Source organism: Megascapheus bottae, chromosome 1 (assembly GCF_031878675.1).
Source record: "Megascapheus bottae isolate mThoBot1 chromosome 1, mThoBot2.hap1, whole genome shotgun sequence".
Lineage (NCBI taxonomy): Eukaryota > Metazoa > Chordata > Mammalia > Rodentia > Geomyidae > Megascapheus > Megascapheus bottae.
The window spans coordinates 24,382,580-24,401,146 of NC_143509.1; the positions used below are offsets into that span (position 1 = coordinate 24,382,580).

Here is an 18,567-nt window from a genome sequence, read left to right on the forward strand (position 1 = left end):
AAATTAAAGTAAACCTTTTTAGTTATGACATGGTGGTTATTGTTTTTATTCAACCAAACTTATGGATTCCTATTGGCTAGCTATTCTTCAAAGTACTGTATAAACCAGTGAAAAGATTCATTGGTGAGAAGTTCTGTGAAAGGCAATGAAGTTGAAGATGACCTGGAGGAGATGTTGGAGATTACTGTATATCAACCCCTGCCAGTAAATAATTATTTGTACATCAATAAAAGGGAAGATGCAAGCCAGGCAGATGTGGGGAAGAGGTTTTCAGACTTGGTAATAGCCACTGGGAAAGCAGTGTGCTTTGAAGAAGGCCAGCAATGCTGGAGCAAAGAAAGTAGAGCAACAGATGAAGTAAATGAAGTGCAAGTGGTGGCTGTGATTGGGAGAAAGGTAGGATGGGTATTTTCTTTGGTGGCCTTAATGGCTATAGAAGGATGTAGTCCTGAATGAGCTAGGAAGACACAGAGGGTGTCTTAGCAGAGGGTGATATACTTGGGTCTATTTTTCTTTTCTCTCTTTAAAATGTGAATGTCCTAGTTCTGGGGTTTGAAAACCAGGCCTGGATGTTATACATACTGAGTTTATTTTTTTCTGTCAAGGCTAGCACTTTACCACTTAGGCAAAAGGTGTATTTCTAGCTTTTTGGTGATTATTTGTTAGATAAGTCTAAACTTTGCCTGGGCTGCTATTTTGCTACTGTTAGAAGAAATATATTGAGACTATGTTGATGGATGTTGATGGATGGGCATAAATTGTCTGGGACATGTCAAGTTTGAGATGCCAGTTGCATATGCTAATGCAGATGCTAATAAAAAATCAGACATCATGGCTGGGAGTTTGGCCTAGTGATAGAGTGCTTGGCTAGTATGCACAACGACCTGGGTTCAATTCCTTGGTACCACATACATAGAAAAAGCAGTGCTGTGGCTCAAGTGGTAGCACTCTAGTGAGAAATCCCAAGGACAATGCCCAGGCTCTGAGTTCAAGCCCCAGGGCTGGCAAAAAACAAAACAAAACCAGACATCACTACTGTAACCTCTCTGCACATCACCTTATAATAGCAAAAAAAGATAAATTAGACATTTAAATCTGGCAGCCAAGGAGGAGATTGGGCTTCAGGCAAAAAATTGGGTTTATCATCTTATAAATGGTTTTTTAAAGCCCCAAGCCCAGAAGAGGTCACTTAGACTGAGAGTGTCCAGTATGGGGGTACTTGTGGAATATAGAAAGAAACTGAGGGGTATCCAGAGAGGTGAGAGAACACACAAAAGTTTCAGAGCTAAGGAAATACTTCAAAAAGTAGTAATCATGTCAAGACTATGGATAAGTCAGACTACAAGTAAGTCAGAAATGTGACCATTGCACACTGGATAGTTGGGGTATCACTTTTGTTGTTAGCAGTAGCTACCACGGTAGGGATAAAAACTGATTTGGGTTGGTTCAAAGGTCCAAGGAGAGAAATCCAATGTGTAAATACACAAAATTCCTCACGGGGAGTCTTCTATGAAGGGGAGCAAAGACGATGGTAGTTAGAAGCAAGTAGTGAAGGTGTCTCTAACATAGTAGACACTGTGGCATGAATGTCATGAACTCCTCCAATATGATGAAAGTAGTTTTTATCAGGAGGGTTGGGCTAGACATACCTTGAACAAATGTGAAAAATCTCCCTGTCATTTAAGGAACCAATGTAGCAATTGGCAGTAAGTTTCACTGGATAAGATCGGGAAATTTAGAAGCTGAGATACTTGTAGGAGCATCTCAGTTGGATCTGAAATCAACAAGAATTCAGAAATGTTGATGCTGGAGGAAACACTATGCCCAGCCCTAAATAACGTGAGCAGGGATGATGGGGTAATGCAGGGGCCTTTTGTGTTGGTGGCAAGAGCTTTAAAAAAGGCAGTGGGTATTAGGAGGAGGAAGGAGGAACCATGTTCTAGAAGTAGAACAAACAGGTTTTCCACTACTGTTAAAATCCAGTATGCACATTTTGATAGACAGCATAAAATATTTTGACATGTACATGGGAAGACATAGGCTTAAAGGCTACCAAACCATTTTCTTTTTATGTGGAACAAATATATAGAAAGCATTTTTGAAGAATTTTTGTGCACATGTACTTGCAATTAACTAAAAACTATCAGGTTGGGAATCATGTCATATAGATACACAAATATCAATATCTGCACATTTTTGATAGTTTCAAACTCTTGAAAACTGAGTTTTTAAAAAAATGAAAATATGTGTAAGCATGGCAAAACCATAATTTCCCCTTCTTATTTTGTAACTGTGACATCTTTCTATACTCAACACTGTATGACAGTTAAAATTCACAAAAATACTTTGATCACATCCAATTTTAAACATTACCCAGGCTGTCATCTTTTTTAAAAATTAAAATAATTTTTTTCAGTCATCTTTTATTCCCTGCAACCACCTATCATGTAATAGTCTGATCCATGGTCATGTTTGATGTTTCTTAAACCATGCTTTGAATTACTATTCCTTAACACTTATCCCAGGAGAAAAGTAAAGAAAGGAGCAGTTGCACAAACAAATGATCCATTTCTGGAAATGAGAAATCACCTTTCTACCAGCATTTGATTGGCCTCAATAGTATGATGCTACTTGGTGCTGATTAAAATAAGCCATCAAAACCAAACCTTCTCATGCAGAGAGCTAGTTAGTTTGAAAAGAACTATACGAAGTCAAAAATCTAGAAACTTTTTAAATATTTGACGGTATTTTCTAGTTTTTACCCAAACATTTGTCATCATGAATACTGGTCCAAAAGTTTGACTTGAACTTGAGTTCAAACATTATCCAGGAATGTTTTGTTGAAAATAAATACTTGCAGCAGGGCACTGGTGGCTCACGCCTGTAATCCTACTTAGGAGGCTGAGATCTGAGGATCGCGGTTCAAAGCCAGCCAGGGAATGAAAGTCCATGAGACTCTTATCTCCAATTAACCACCAGAAAACCAGAAGTGGTGCTGTGGCTCAAGTGGTAGAGTGATAGCCTTGAGCTGAAGGAACTCTGCCCAAGCCCAGAGTTAAAGCCCCATGACCAAACAAACAAAAAAACCTTGTAATAAGAATTTTATTTTGGTGAATTCTGATCCTTCTTGGACTACCAAGTCCAGAAGCATAAAGATCAAAGCACAAGGTTATTATTTTGTATTGTTTAATGTTATGCGAATTGTTGAATATTGTAGTTGTCTATGGAAAAATTCCCAGGACAGTAATACAATATGGAAAATATTTGGGAGAAATTTGTTGCCAATTACTAACCTGCAAATTCTCAAGTGTTTGTTCTGGCTTCCAAAAAGGTAAATTATATGAGACCCATGAAATGACAGCTTGTTTTCAGAGTTGCTGATAGTGCTGTACTAACCTAGGCCACATACAAGTGACATTTATGGAAAATGTTGGTAGGCAAAGTAAATTGACCTTATAAACATTTTTTTTTTTTGCTGGTCGTTGGGCTTGAACTCAGGGCCTAGGCACTGTCCTTGAGCTTTTTCAAAGCTAGTGCTCAACTACTTGAACCACAGCACCACTGTATGTGGTACAGAGGAATCCAACCAAGGGTTTCCTGTATGCTAGGCAAGCACTATACCACTAGGCCATGCCCCCCAGCCTAAACTTTCCTTTTAAGATTTTATATTGTAATTACATTATCTGAGTGGGGCTAGTTTTTGGGTAATTGTTTCTTTTACTGGCTTTATTTGATTTGCTTAAATTTTTGAGGAATGAACTGGAGATTTTGAGATACAGGGACCATGGTAGGATGGTTCAGAATCATCATCACGTTGTGAATTTTCTCATGTTTTCTTGCAGCTAGTTGAATAATGACTACCTTTCTTCCTAAAAATCACATAGCATTCTTACATGTTAAAGCAGTCAGCACAAATGCAAGTGATGCCTCGTAAAGCAGACTTTCAAAGACAGCACACACCACTAACACAAAATGCTCTTCCACACTGGGAGATTCTAGGCACAGGAACTGATAGACAATAATAGTAGGAAAAACTGTTTTTGCTTTCTTTTATAGAATGTAACTTCATTCTGTTCTTGTCTACCTCAGGGCATACCCAAAATGGCTCTAGCCTGAATTATCACACCTTTTTATAATCTGCACAGGAGGAACTCGAGACACAATTACCAATGAGTCACAAGAGCAGACAAAAAAACTGTTAGTAGGTTGTGACATCAGGAATTAAGATCTTTAAAAAAATACATATACATGATGGAAAGTACATGTTAGTGCATCTTATAACACAAAGCAGTGTCAACATGTTAGAAAAATGGAGCCCCTGTTAAGGTACCCTTGTGAGAGTTTACCCAGATCTTAATCTACTTGGTTGAATGTAACAGTCCTAGGTTTTCTTAAAGTATTACTTAAAAGTTTCTAAGAAAAATCATGAGACCTATCTAAACAGGGCCATCAGATTTTAAGTGGAATTTTGTGTGAGGTGTCTTCATTTATATTGTATTCATGGACAATGATCTGAATGGAAATGACACGAGAAAGAGATTATTAAAGAGATGTGCAGTTCATCTCTCTCTTCCCCACACACATGCAGGAATCCCAGCTACAACATCCTGTCTAGTGAGGCTCACCCGCAAGACCCTGAACCAAAATTATGGGGTGGGCAGACTCAATGGACTTGTGGATGGTCATCAGGTTTGTGAAGTGAGGACTAAAGGATCTAGTAAAAGTTATTTGCTTTTCCTTATTTGAAGGTAAATAACCAAAGACATTTTTCTGAGGATGCTTTTAAGATAGTTGAAGTTAAATAAAACTTAAAAAAAATTAGGAATTGTATAAGTGAACCATAAGGACATGAATCTCATATATACTACATGGTCTTGGCCTTCCTGTGTCAGGGCTAAGTCCTGTCATAGTTAGAAAAATATCTGTTCTTTTTTGGTTGTAGGGCTTGAACTCAGGGCTTGGACACTGTCCCTAAGCTCTTTAATAAAGGCTAGTACTATATCAGTTTGAGCCATAGCCCTACTTCTATCTTTTGAGGAGGGGATGTTAACTGGAGATGAGTCTCACAAGGACTTTGTTGCCCAGGCTGGCTTTGAGCATCGAATCTCAGATCTCAAGTAGCTATGAATACAGTTGTGAGCCACTGGCGCCAGGCTGGAATATCTATTTTTGAAAGAAAAAAATTTTTAAAGAAATTCTGTAAGTATGTTTTAAGGAGCACATATTTGTGGGGAGACCTTTTAAGTCTGAGTTTGCCTTCTAGTCACTGTAGAATATTTGTACAAAATATAAAAGTCATGAGTTGATGTTTAACATCTGTGTTTTTATTTTTGTTGGCACCAGAAAAGCTCATGTTCTATGTTATGTCACTGTACATACTGTAAACAAGACTGCATTAATATTGTTTTCTTATCTTTTTGTTTCAGTGGATCTAGATTTTAAAAAATACATTCACAAACTACCTTAAGTTTAAACACAATGAATCCCTTTTATTTCTTAACTGTACCCAAAAATCCCACAATAAAAAAATCATTTAAAGCTGTGTGTTTTGAACTTATCACTTAGAAATAAAAAGAACAACAACAAAATGAAACATAAAAACAAAGATCAGTTTGCAACATAATTTCAAGAAGCTTCTGGTTTAAAATACCACAGCAGCAATATAAAGAGCTGGTGGCAATCACATTTGGAGACAAGACTCAAATTGATATATTTTTGCCCATGTCAGCATTCAATTACAGTAGTTGCTAGATTCAATCCAGAGTTTTATTGAATTTGTTGCAAGGAAATTTTACAGATAGCGTTGTTCAGCAGCGTCACCACAGCAGTAAAAATGAGAACGGGAGGATTTCATTACTTTGAAGAGCTAAGGAGACCGTGATGGGGACATCTTGGTGGTCACCTTACGAAAATCCTCAGTTTCATTCCTGTGTGTTATTTGCTTAAAGTGAATGCAAATGACAACCACCTTTTGTGGAAGAAGGACATAATAATTTAGTCTGGAACTCAGAACATTCCTTTTCCCTCCCCACTTGCCCAAATGACCAGATTGAAATGGCCCCATTATTTTTCCTGATGCAGGCTTCGTTCTCATTAATAGTATATCAGCTGCTTATGTATTTAGGCAAAATTCACAGGCTAATAGGTTTTATTTTTAAAATTAATTTACAATATTTTCTTTCTCCAAAAAGAAGCATATTGGTTTTTGTTACTGGAGTCCCCCCCCCATTTGTTTTAAAGAACAATTTAGCCAACTACTGTTGTTTTTTGAAATTTTAAATTCACCTGAGATTGCCAGTTGAGCTCTCTATATGTCTCCTGGAGATAACACTGCTGTGATGAACAATGAAACAAACAAAACGAGGTAGGTTAAAACAGGAAGCATAACACAGATATCGTTTTGCAACACCTCGATACCACAGGCGGCCATGCTTGTAGCTTTGGAAAAAAATTCCAGACAGTCACGTAAAAGTTCAAATCATTCGAGTAAGAGTTTGTAAAGACACAAGTCAACCTGAACTAAATACATACATATCTTTGCACAGATGTTGTTTACTGTATGTTGGGAAATTTGGAAGAAGGTAAAGTGATTAGGGTGTCAGAATTTTGGCCAAAGCCTTGCTTTCAAGTTCTCTAAAATTTAAGCCAGCGATGCCCACTGTGTCTCAGACAGGATTAGTATTGCAGCTTCTTCTCTTGCCCAACTCGGGAGGGCATGGGCAACTTTCTTAGGAATTCTTTTCAGTCACAGTTGTCATCTTGAGAGCTGGGAATGTCCAGAGCCTGGATGTCATGCATTCCCCAGTTCCCCAGAAAGAATTCATCAGTCTCAGTTCTAACGAAGTCCAAATCAAGTGACCTCTTAAATGGGAGGTTTTGTGCATTAAAAAAAAAACCGGTGTGTATATTTACATAGATGTCTTAGCTGTTTCCCAGAAGCTCTTTCTGTCTGGCCCGATTTGTCTTTTCTATCTGCTGCCCTGATCCGTTGCATAATGGCTGAGGGAAAGTGACATCACAGCACCCTCAATGTCTAAGTCCACTCTACTCACTAGGTTTCTCTCCCACTCAGCACACTTCATTCTATAAAGACCATAGGAAAATATGGTCAGTTGTACTCACAAAGCAGTAGTTGATTTTATTAGACTAAGGCTAGTAGTTTAGCCATTTAAAATCTATTTCCCGAAAGAGGGGAAAACTAGTATTTTTCTTCTCTTAAAAATTAAATAGCCAGTTGCTATCAAAAAGCAACCTGGGGTTAATGAAGGCAAGACAGTTGTTAAATCACCCCACTAGGTTGTTACGGCCTTCAGTGTAAGGAGATAAGGTACATTTATTGTGCTGTCTCTCACCATCAGAAATGAGACATTTTACAACATACCATATACTTAAAACTAGCAGGCAGACAGAATTAAAAACAGACTCATTTTCTCAGTATGCATTCTCTCCCCATTCTTACAAAGTAAGGGGGTAAAGAAAATAAGGTCAAAATAAAACTCAAAAGCCACCATAACACAGCTTAATCATAAGAGCACACAATATTTGTTTCTATCCCTAACTTTGAAGGGCACATGGTCCATCTCTGTCCACAGACAACGCAGCATCCTTGGGGATCTCCCAGACATTCCTGCCAACTTTTTCTCTCCTCAACCAGGCTGCAACACTGAAAGATGGACTGCATTGGGAGGGGTGGAGGGACAGGAAAAGGAAAGCAGTATGTTCAACCAAGCCTTCTGATTCTGCCTCTAGACTGGCATAAGTCCACATGAGTTATGTTCTTTTACATTAGAAATAACGCCATGAAGATAAGTGCCAAGTGCTCTTCTGTTACCAGTTCATCATGGAATTTCTGTTGAGGGTCATGAAAAACACTTGGCTACTTCCTCCAGATCGCACGGATGCAAAAAATACCTGTTTGAAATTAAAAACAAGTTAGTTCAACTGAATGGTTTTGTTTCCCTCTTTTTTCAACTGTCCATCCACTTTAATATGTCCTATCCTTGCCATGTGTCAGTTCTTAAAGACTCAAGGGCCAGTGGTCATACCATGACTTGAGACAATGCATCGTATATGAACAGCCCTGCATTATTATTGCAGTACTGTCCTCCAGGGACTCTTCAGTTGCCATACCATGACTTGAAACATCTTTTTGGATGTTCACATTTTAAGAGGGAATTTTGTGCTAGGATAATATGACCTCGGCCACTGTTGATTTCTACAAAGGCACAAAGACACTCTTTCCTTCCCTCATAAGTGACACAAAGGGAGACTTCAGGATGAAAGAGAATCCTCCAAAGTTTTCAAAGTTACAGGCAAATTTCATGTCTACTGGATGCTATGCTATTTGTTTTAAATTTTCAAGCTTTAAAATAAAGAAATTTAAATAACAATGGGCAGATGGAGATAAGGTGTTAAATGCCTATCTAATGTGCCATTTCAGGAGTTAACCCTTTGTTTCTCTGCAGATGCTGGCACTAGGTCAAATGAGATAATGGCATTAACGAGGAGAACCATAGTCGAAGTAGGTCTGAGCCTGGTCATTTTATCAAATGACTGGGAGAAGTGAGCAAAAGTTAGGATACTGATTGCTTGAGCTGCATGTAAATGAACCACTGCCCCAGGAAAGTAATTAGGGCTGTGGCATAGCCCTTCAGTCAGTTAATAGGCATTTGCTTCTGTCACTAGTATGAAGTCTCTGCTACTTCATTTCCACGACTTTTTTGGGAGAACGTTATCTCCCAAAAACTTTTTAAGAAGCCTGTGGAAATTCTTGTCACCAGCTAATGCTACATATGAAACTAAAGCTACTGAAAGGGTGGGTTAGGCAAAATGCAGGGCAGAGAGGATCTATGTAAAACCACAATGAAAGAAAATATTGCTGGTTGTTTTGTTTTTGCCTCCCCCCCGCTTTGGGGATCCTGATCTCTAAACTTAAGGTCCCTGGTACTGGCCTGGTTCTAGCCTTCTCTGAGGGTTTGGTTCTGGTTTGATATAGGACTTATGGGGTGAATCATCAACAAACCAGAGTGGGTGTCCATGCCCAAGTCACTGGTACTTGAGTGATTCCTAGGGACTGGATAAGTATTAAGTGTCTTACTAGTTAGGGCTGTTTTCAGAAATGGTTTACTACATCCCTGCTACCATCCTTGCCCTAGCTGTTATCTACCTAGACCACACAGGTCAGAGTATTTGGCCAGAATCAAATAGTCTAGATGTATACCATCAGGACTGGACAAAGACCAGCTTGGTCTCTGGGGAATCAGAGCAAGTCAGGATGTAACTTCTATGGGTATTTATTATGGCTGTTGATTTGGGTTCAGTGCTGTTGTGCTAGATGTAACTACAAAGGATGGATTCATAAGTACATTACATCCTGACTCCTAAAAACTGTAGGTTACTCTAGATGGAGTACAGTACTTGAGGATTCCCCTCTCAGGCGATCAGTCATGCCAGATGGACACAGCCACTTTCACTGGAAAACAATCCCCCTATGACATTTTGGAAGCAACATGGCTGGAATGACACAGGACATGGCACTAGTTGAGTTTGTGAGTGTGCAATTTTAAAAGTAATAAGTGACACTTAAAAAATGTCAGATTTTTTTTCAGTCCAGATAGCAACTTTATGAGAAGCCTAAAATTGGAAGTATAAAGGTGACCCACTGTGTGATGATTAATGATGGGCCACCTGTGCTAAGTGCATAGGTGAATTTGGGGTAACTGCTGAGTCACTACAAGGCCTACAGGCCACAACATTTTCTACAAGTTTACAAGAAATTTTTAGATGCTTTATGTTCATTTTTGATAGGTGAAGAATTTTTGAGTGTTCACATGAACCAAACCAAATAATGCCATTTTAAGATAATACTGTTTAACACAGAGGTGATTTAAATCAGTAAAAAGGAAAATGAAGGTTTCACAGGTACCTGGTGGTCTCTTAAAATGCAAACACTAATGCAAATGTTGAAACGGATTTACCTTATCATTTCTTTCACATAGAAACTTTAACCTTTGAGCTCGCTTATGCATAAATACTCCATCCAAATGTCCTGTTTCCACTGACCGGATCTCAATAGCTTTCTCTCCCCAGCCCATTATCTGATTGGAATGAATGTAGGCTGTCAAAAGGAATTTCCAAAACTGCATTAAAAACATTAGATAGGCAATAACTCACAGCATCTGTTCACATCTTAACCACAAAAATGACAAATGATTAGAGATAAACAAGACAAAGTCTTACAAGTATTATTCACAGATTTTTTTTTTTTTTGGGTGTGGAATCAAATGGTTGTTTCACATTTCTTGACTTTTGTTTCATTTGGGGGATGTAACTGCTGAAGGAGATAAGGAATGGTTAACCTACCCACAGACGTGGGCATTTCTCCCCATTGGAGCACCACATCCTTAGTTATCCGGCCATAGGTGTTCACATACACCCCCTCATCCTCATAACAAACAAGCATTTCCATTCCATCTGTTTTAGGCAAGATGACAATAGCATGAGGAGTGATATTGCCCTGAATCTAAAAGACAAAGAAAGGAAAAACATGTGTGTTTTTTTTTTAAATAAGACAGTCCTTTGACTTTAAGTTCTAAGTGTTGAAAAAAGTTTTTTCCCCCATTTTTACTCTAGAGATTGAAATTTTCTTTGTCAAACATAATTAGCCAGTTATTTATGCAATGCTCTGATAAACTTAGTTGCTAGATCAAGAATCTAATTACTTGTGGACTGGGAGTCTGGCCTACTTGTAGAGTACTTGCCTAGAGTGCACTAAGACATGGGTTCCATTCCTCGGTACCACATACGTAGAAAAAGCTGGAAGTGGTGCTGAGGCTCTAGTCTTGCGAAAGCTCAAGGACAGTGCTCATGCCCTGAATTCAGTCCCCAGGACTGACTGGCAAAAAAAAAATGAAATTACTTGTTCCAAGTAACAGCAACCCTTATATCTATGGAGCACCTCACATATTCTGACCATTGAGCTATTTACATATGTGATTTCTAGACCTTGCAACAGTTTCCCCTGTAGTTATCTGTGTACGCATGAGAAAACTGCATCTCCGGAGTGTTGTGTAACTTTTCTAAAGCTGTGCTAGTATTTGCTAGAAGTGGGAGTTTAACACATGTTTTCCAGACATTGAAAGTCATTTTCCTTCAGAACAATTAGACGTGAGGAGAATACAAGCCTTCTATCAAATAGACCATGAGTATATAATTGAGATTATGTGTCTGGGGGCCTGAATGCCAGAATAATCCTAATCAGTGGTTTGTTTAAAAAAACTTAAATTACTTCGTATTGGAAAAAAAAGTCACACTACTAAAGTAAGTGTAGATTGAGCTGGTCTCAATCAGAGGTAATGCTGCTGTGGTCCCTGGTTTCACAGGTCGCCTGCATGGAATGTGAGATGGACAAGGTTTCAAGGATGCTTTAGCTGTGACTTCTCTGTCTCCAAACAAGCGAACAACTATAGTACAATAATGAGTGATGACTATGTATGTGTGTATCTGTATATAATACTCTAGAACAACTTTCACAAAGGATTATACTTCTTCAAAGTCTTCAAGCTCTCAGCTAGACACTGGTGGCTCATGACTGTAATCCTAGCTACTCAGTAGGATAACATCTGAGGATTGTTGTTTGAAGCCAGCCTGGCAGGAAAGTCCAGATTCTTATCTTCAATAAACTACCAAAAAACCTAGAAGTGGAGCTGTGGTTCAGGTGGTAGACTAGCTTTGAGCAAAGGAAGCTCAGGAACAGTAAGAGCCCAGTACCTCAGTTCAAGCCCCAGGACCAGCACGCATTAACAAAAACTTTTTTTTTTTTTTTGCCAGTTCTTGGGCTTGAACACAGCCTGAGCTCTGTTCTTAGGCTTTCTCAATGCTTTTTACTACCTGAGCCACAGCACCATTTCCAGCCTTTTCTATTACGTGGTACCGAGGATTCAAACCCGGGTCTTTGTGTATGTGACGCAAGCACTCTACAATTAGGCCACACTCCCAGCCCCCACAAAGTCTTTAAGCTCTCCAAATAGCAATCAGCAATGGGCTAAGCCTCAGATTTAACCCGGCAGTTTTGATTCTATGTTACCTTTGTGATTACGTGTAGGACATACAACTAACAATGCATTAGGTCTCTTAAGAGGATCCATAAGCATTTCCCTAATCATACATTAGGGAATGTCAGTATAGTAATTTGAATACTATATTAATAAAGGAATTTCAGCTTATAGGGCCCTATGTTGGATATTTTTGATATACCTAATTTGATGCGTATGGTAACTCTATAGGATATATCACTTTACTCATTTTATAGATGTGAAAGTTGAGGGGTTCCAGTATTTGTGAAGCTAATATATGGTAAAAACACTGTGTGAGCTCCAGTGTGTCTAGTTCTAAGAGCTCTTAGAATACTAAGACAAAACCAGCAGACAGGCATTTTCTCCAAAAAATTAAAATGTGACAATTGAGTGACATTTTTCCTTCCAGCCTGAAGGGGCTGGGAGCATGGCCTATTGATAGTGCTTGCGTAGCCCTGGGTTTGATTCCTTGGTACCACATATACAGAAAAAGTGGTGCTATGGCTCAAATGGTAGAGCTCTAGCCTTGAGAAAGTCCAAGGACAGTGCCCAGGCCCTGAGTTCAAGTCCCAGGACTGGCAAAATAAAATCCCTGAAAAATTGAAATGCATGCATTATGCAAACTTATGCCCTTAATCAGTTTCATGTATTTTAATGTGAAGTCCAAAGACAATAAAAACCTAATAATTTCTCCTCTGTTCCAGTTGTAGGAAGTAATAAAAATTAGTTATATTTATATATTTATATGTGTTACTTATTAAAAACATTTTTTCTGCTTTGTTGATTTTAGGTTAACATAACTTCAACTGAACACATATAAAACCAAATCCTTTTTTGGGAATTCTATAGCTATTTTATTTTTAAATTTTTATTGTAATTAATAGAAGGGTTACATTATATTTGCCAGATGGAAGGTATATTCCTTAGCAATCATTGCTACCACTTCTCATGTTTTTGTCCCCATTTCCCTCCCCTACCTTCTCCCCTCATCTTGTTTTTCCCCCTTCCCTATCCGATTTCAAATAAATAAACATATATAAATATATCAGATAACAAGGTAAGATGAGAAATAACATAGTACATTAAGAACAACAGTCACACCTTATATGGCTATTGTTTCTATATCTTGGAGGTCCTTTCATTAGCTTAATCCTATATGGCCTTAAAACCAAATCTTTTTCCCACAAAGAGCAGTAGACAGAAAGCTCTGAGTACTTACATGAGATGGTATGTAGATATCATAGGAGTTTCCTGAATCAACATCAATTACATGAAAACCAGTGTGTGAGCCAAAAATAACCTTTAATCTTTGACCTTCTTCTACAGTGAGATCAACTAGCAGAGGCTTATGCTGGAGATCTGCAAAAGACTTTAAATATTCCCCCATTAGTATCTACATCATTCAATGAGGTTACCTTAATAATTTCCTTTAGCCACTATGTGGAGAATGTTCATTTCTGCCTTTAGTTGAAAAAGCTAGGAGATGTGTCTCAAGTTTAAGGTTGACCTCTCCTGACTCAATGGACTTTTTTTTTTTTTTTTTTTTTTTTTTAGTATTACACTGAGCTTTTTTTATTGTTGGGATAATGTATAGAGGGGTTATAGTTACACATGTCTGGTAGTAGCTACATTACTTCTCACACATTGATATTGATACACCTCTCATGTTTTTGTCCCCATTTCCCTCCCCCACCCCTCCCAATCATTTTGTTTTTCCCCCTTCCTTTCCCTATTTCAAGTAAGCAAATAAATGCATATAGAATATGCCAGGTAACAAAGTCAGATACAGTGACAATATGAGATTAACCAAAGGGCAGAAAAAGAGAAAAGAAATAATATAGTACAGTAAGAACAATGGTCACACAAGATAAAGCTCTTGTTTCCATATCCTAGAGTTCCTTTCATTTAGACTCATTCTGTATGACCTTATGTACCTAGGTTTTGAGCTATTGTAATCCTCTGCTAGAAGACTGACTCAATGGACTTTTATTCATTTCTGTCCCCTTTTCTGTCTCTTGGCCTCCAAGGCATAGTATATAGCTGTGAATTTAAATAGTGCTAATTGTATATTAAAATCTTGGTGTGTGGGTAATGCTGTTATTTCCTGTTTATTTCTGGCCTTTGATCTCCAGAGAACATCAGTTATTCTTTTCCCCAACTGACTCATGTAGCAAGCGGGTATATCTACAGTTTCTACTTTTCAGAGAAGCCTTGGGTAGGCAATCAAGGTCTGGTTTGTGCAAAGCCTATTCAGAATGAGTGGGCAAGCTTTGGTTATAATTTCCTTTCTATGATTGAGTTGGTGTCAAAGTAGTATTTTAATAATCTTAAATAGATTTGGGTGTTAAGAGGAGATGAAGGTGAAACAAGACACAGGGTTTGCATTGGCACCTAGAGTTTAACTAGAAAAGAAAGGAGATCTTCTAGCCAAGTGAATCAAGATTCTGTATACTTGGACCCAAAGCCCAACCATGCACAAGCTAGCTGTGAAGTGCTCCTCTACCGTTCTTTGCTATGACTTAATCATCTGGCATCTTTCTGGGCCCTGAAACCTAGAAGAAGATTCGAGAATCCACAACTGCTAAAGCAATTTCCCCAAATAGGGATGCCTCCAGCATGTGTTTTAAGTTCATCTGTTGTTAACATCATTGTCATGGCACAGTAAGTATGCACCATATATCCTTGTCTCCTGCCAGCTTTATTTAGGCTTTACTGTTTAAGTCCTTGCCTTTGCTCTTCCTTCTTTCCAAGCTGGGTATGATCTGCTGAATTATTTTGTTCTTTCTCATTGGCTTTGGTTGAATATTGACAGGATCAGAATGGGAATGAGATTTTGGTTGAAAAGCTTTTATGGAGAGAGATTTTTGGCAGAACAGCAGTAGGGTTATAAATCTTACTGCACTGTAACAATTTCATTCCATAAAGTGGAATTATGGGTGGTAGGTAGTATTTTTCCATTGATGAGTTTATTTGCCACAACGTAGCAAAAAATGGGCTACCTGCACCAATGATAAGATAGAAATGGAGACACTGAGTGCCACAAAAAGGCTGACAATGAGATGAAGAGAAAGACAACAGTCATGAAGATGAAGAGAATAGGTGAGGATATATGTGGGGAGGAGAGAGGGGAAAGAAGGAGAAAAGGAAGAGAAGAGAGGGTTGAGAAGAAGAGAAATGTACACTGGGTTTAGCTAGACTGTCTGGTTCTAAACCAATCAGGTTCTTGACAGTACTACTCCTAGGATTTGGGATCAGCTTTTTATGAGTTGGTCAGTGGACCTAGCATGTCCACAACTCATTCTGGTTGAATTTCCTGAGTGATCACTCCAGTAAAAATTGAAGAGAAACAAAGTCCTTTCTGTAAGTCTACATTGAATAATCAGGTCAGACATTGATAAAAGGGATCTATGAATATCAACTGGGTTTTTGAAACTTTCTTTGAAAAAACTTATCATGATTAGAAGGTTTGTGCTAGTATTGGGGTTGAATGCAGGGTTTTGCATTCTTGCTTGGCTTTTTTGCTCAAGGCTGGCATCTACCACTTGAGTCACAACTCCACTGATCAGAAGTGATACCAACAGTCTGCTTTTGTTAGACAAAACATCAGGAATTATTTGAGGAGCTTTGTGTTTACCAATGATACCAATACTGTATAATATCATAATTGGTAACAATTCCATAGTAAATGCTTCTTGAAGCCAATAATTAGACCCTAAGTGGAGGTTAAATACAAATTTTAATTTGACAAATTATATTACATTTTAAATATTTACTCTTCTAACAAGTCAAAGAAACACTTTAAAAAGCTTAATATACATGGTAAAATTGGTATAGGTATATATGGAACAGAGACCACTGGTGGAATTGAAAATCGAAGAACATATGTGCTTACCTTAAATGCCATGAACTTGTGATAAGGTTTAGGAGCCCAAGCATATATCTCCACAGCGTTCTTTAAGGCAATCACCAAGAATTTGATCCTTTCATATTTCACTATAACAAAAAAGTTAAGAATCCAAAAGTATATCAGTTTATTGAATTTTGTGTTCAGGAATGTCTAAGCCACAAGATCTAGTAACATATCCATGTATCTCCACAGTAGATGGACCGGTTGCAGGACTGTCTCCACACACAGATTTCATTTTATTTAACGTACTTGGTTAGCACAGTACTTGGGGTCTTTAGCTTTATATTGAACTTTTTTCATTTAAAATACAACTACTTAAAATATGACTACTAAATTCAGATACAAAAAATTCATTATGATGGGAATCTGCACATTTCCTTAATGTTCATTTGTTGATTTACAATACCTCGTCTGACTTTTATGTTTACCTTAATGGAGAGTGGTAGGCCACTATGGTTGAAAAATTAGCAAAGGAAGAGGTAGTTATAAAGGGTGCCATCTGGTTATTAGTCACAATTTTTTAATTTTTATTGTTATGAAGATGATACACAGAGTTATAATTACATAAGATAATGGGCACATTCCTTTTGGACAATGTCATTCCTCCCCTTGCTCTCTCCCAGTTATTATTCAGATTCTGAATTCTAATTATTAACACAATTGCTTATCTAATAAAAGAATATTAGAAGCATTGAGTTCTGCTAATTGCTTATTTTTAAGGCATGTACTTTGGCAGATACTGTTAATCTTTGGGAAAATTGAATATTTGGCATGTTAAATAGGGATGGAAATTTGGTAATAATGAGTATTGTGTTATGTAAAGTAGTACTCCTAAGTTCTCACTACAGAATAGATTTTATTTGGCCTTTTAAAACATTATTCAATTATTATATATTCTGTAATGTTTTATTTGAATGGTGTGCTATGATAGGCACTAGACAATCTGACAAAAACTAAAGTAATATTTACAACAGATAATTTTAATATATTTTTACAAAAATGTTTTAGGGAATATTTTTCATGCATTTGAAAAAACTGCTATTATAAAGGTGATATACAGAGGGTTACAGTTACATAAGTTAGATAAAGAATACATTTCTTTTTAAACAATGTTATGGTTTTCCTCTCTCCCAGTTTTTCCCTCCTGTTCTACCCAGAAGTTGTGTAGATCATTTCAGTACAATATCTAGTGAGCATTACTGCTGCATTTGTTCTCCCTTTGTCTCACCAATTCTGTGCCCCCTCCTACTTTCCCAAAGACAGAGGAACTAATGACAAAAACAGCAACAAAGAAAAAAACCTTGTGTTTTCCATTTCCTGGAGTTCATTTCAGTAAATATTTTATATGATCAGGTGCATATATGTATAATACTTTTGTGCTTCTTCTATATTGCTGTGTCTTATGTGTCACTGTTACCATAAAGATCAGTATTTACTGTGTCCTTGGGAAGTTATAATAACATCCTTTACAAATTCTCTATCTTGTTATAATAACATCCTTTACAAATTATCTTTCACTAAATGTACAATCTAATTACTATAATCCATAAAGGATACATATACCTGTCATTTTCTTCATAATATTTGTATAACCAAAATATCCTATGTTCTAAGGAAATTCAGTAGGGAAAAATATAATGTACTCAGATGGCACATTAGATTTTTCTTTTTCTGTTTTTTTCCTTTTTTTTTTGCCAGTCCTGGGGCCTGAGCACTGTCCTTAGGCTTTCTCAAGGCCTACTGCTCTACCACCTGAGCCACAGCACCACCTTCTGCCTTTTCTGTGTGTGGTGCCCAGGAATCGGACCTGGGTCTTCGTGCATGCTAAGCAAGCATTCTTATCACTAGGCCAAACTCTTGTCTCCGTATCATGTATATTTTTGAAATGTCATAGGAACTTTAATAATAATGTGCTACAAGGAGATCAGTGTTGACTAGAATCTTACAAAATAAAAGTAAAATAGAAGGCAGCATGTGATTCTTTGGATACCTTGGGCAGAAATGTTTCTGCAAATTGACCTGGTTTCAATTTTTGGATAGATAATTATTACTGCTGTCTGGCTACATTAGAGATACCATGGAAGCTTTACTGAGGGACAGGACTTTTGTAGCATCATGCTTTTAAAAGCAACTTTCTAAGCATAAGAGGTAATGTTAAGAAATTTTATATCCTGAAATAAATTTTCTTACTTTATAATCATAATATTCACATATATGAAATTAGATTAAGACAAATATTTAGGCTCTTACAAGTTTTATCAGAGAAATGTCAGGAAGTACCTTTAAAACTTTTTGTAATAGCAGTTAAATTGTACTTTTTTCCTATGAAAGCAAGGCATATTCTCAAGCCCATGCTCACTGCCTTACAAATGTGCCTAGATTATGTTCAATGGTTTGCCAAATTATCAGGTTGAAGGCAAGAAAAATGACAATTGCAGGGTTTCTTATTAGAGAGTTGTAGCTAATTCTGAATCCAACAACATGTAGTGGAGCAGAGATAATAAGTTATAAATGACACTCCCCTATGTAGTCTCATTTGTGAGCAATATTGTGTCCTTTGAACATCTCTTAACAATTACTGCTTTT

The 18,567-nt window shown here is 37.5% G+C and overlaps 1 protein-coding gene and 1 long non-coding RNA gene across 7 annotated transcripts in view; one reads left to right on the forward strand and one right to left on the reverse strand.

Moving 5' to 3' along the window:
* LOC150068535 (uncharacterized) overlaps positions 1-18,567 on the forward strand; it is a 154,309-nt gene that overhangs the window by 82,846 nt on the left and 52,896 nt on the right. The gene's annotated exons all lie outside the window — the stretch shown is intronic.
* The window catches only part of Tnik (TRAF2 and NCK interacting kinase), a 374,276-nt gene continuing 360,746 nt past the window's right edge, over positions 5,038-18,567 (reverse strand). For all 5 annotated transcript variants that reach the window (XM_090338732.1, XM_090338726.1, XM_090338731.1 and 2 more), the window contains 5 exons: positions 15,967-16,067; positions 13,294-13,443; positions 10,363-10,522; positions 9,978-10,117; positions 5,038-7,911 (listed from right to left, as the gene is read on the reverse strand). In XM_090338732.1, coding sequence (XP_090194858.1) covers positions 7,828-7,911; positions 9,978-10,117; positions 10,363-10,522; positions 13,294-13,443; positions 15,967-16,067 — 635 coding nt within the window. In that variant the 3' untranslated portion in view covers positions 5,038-7,827. The remainder of the gene's footprint in view (positions 7,912-9,977; positions 10,118-10,362; positions 10,523-13,293; positions 13,444-15,966; positions 16,068-18,567) is intronic.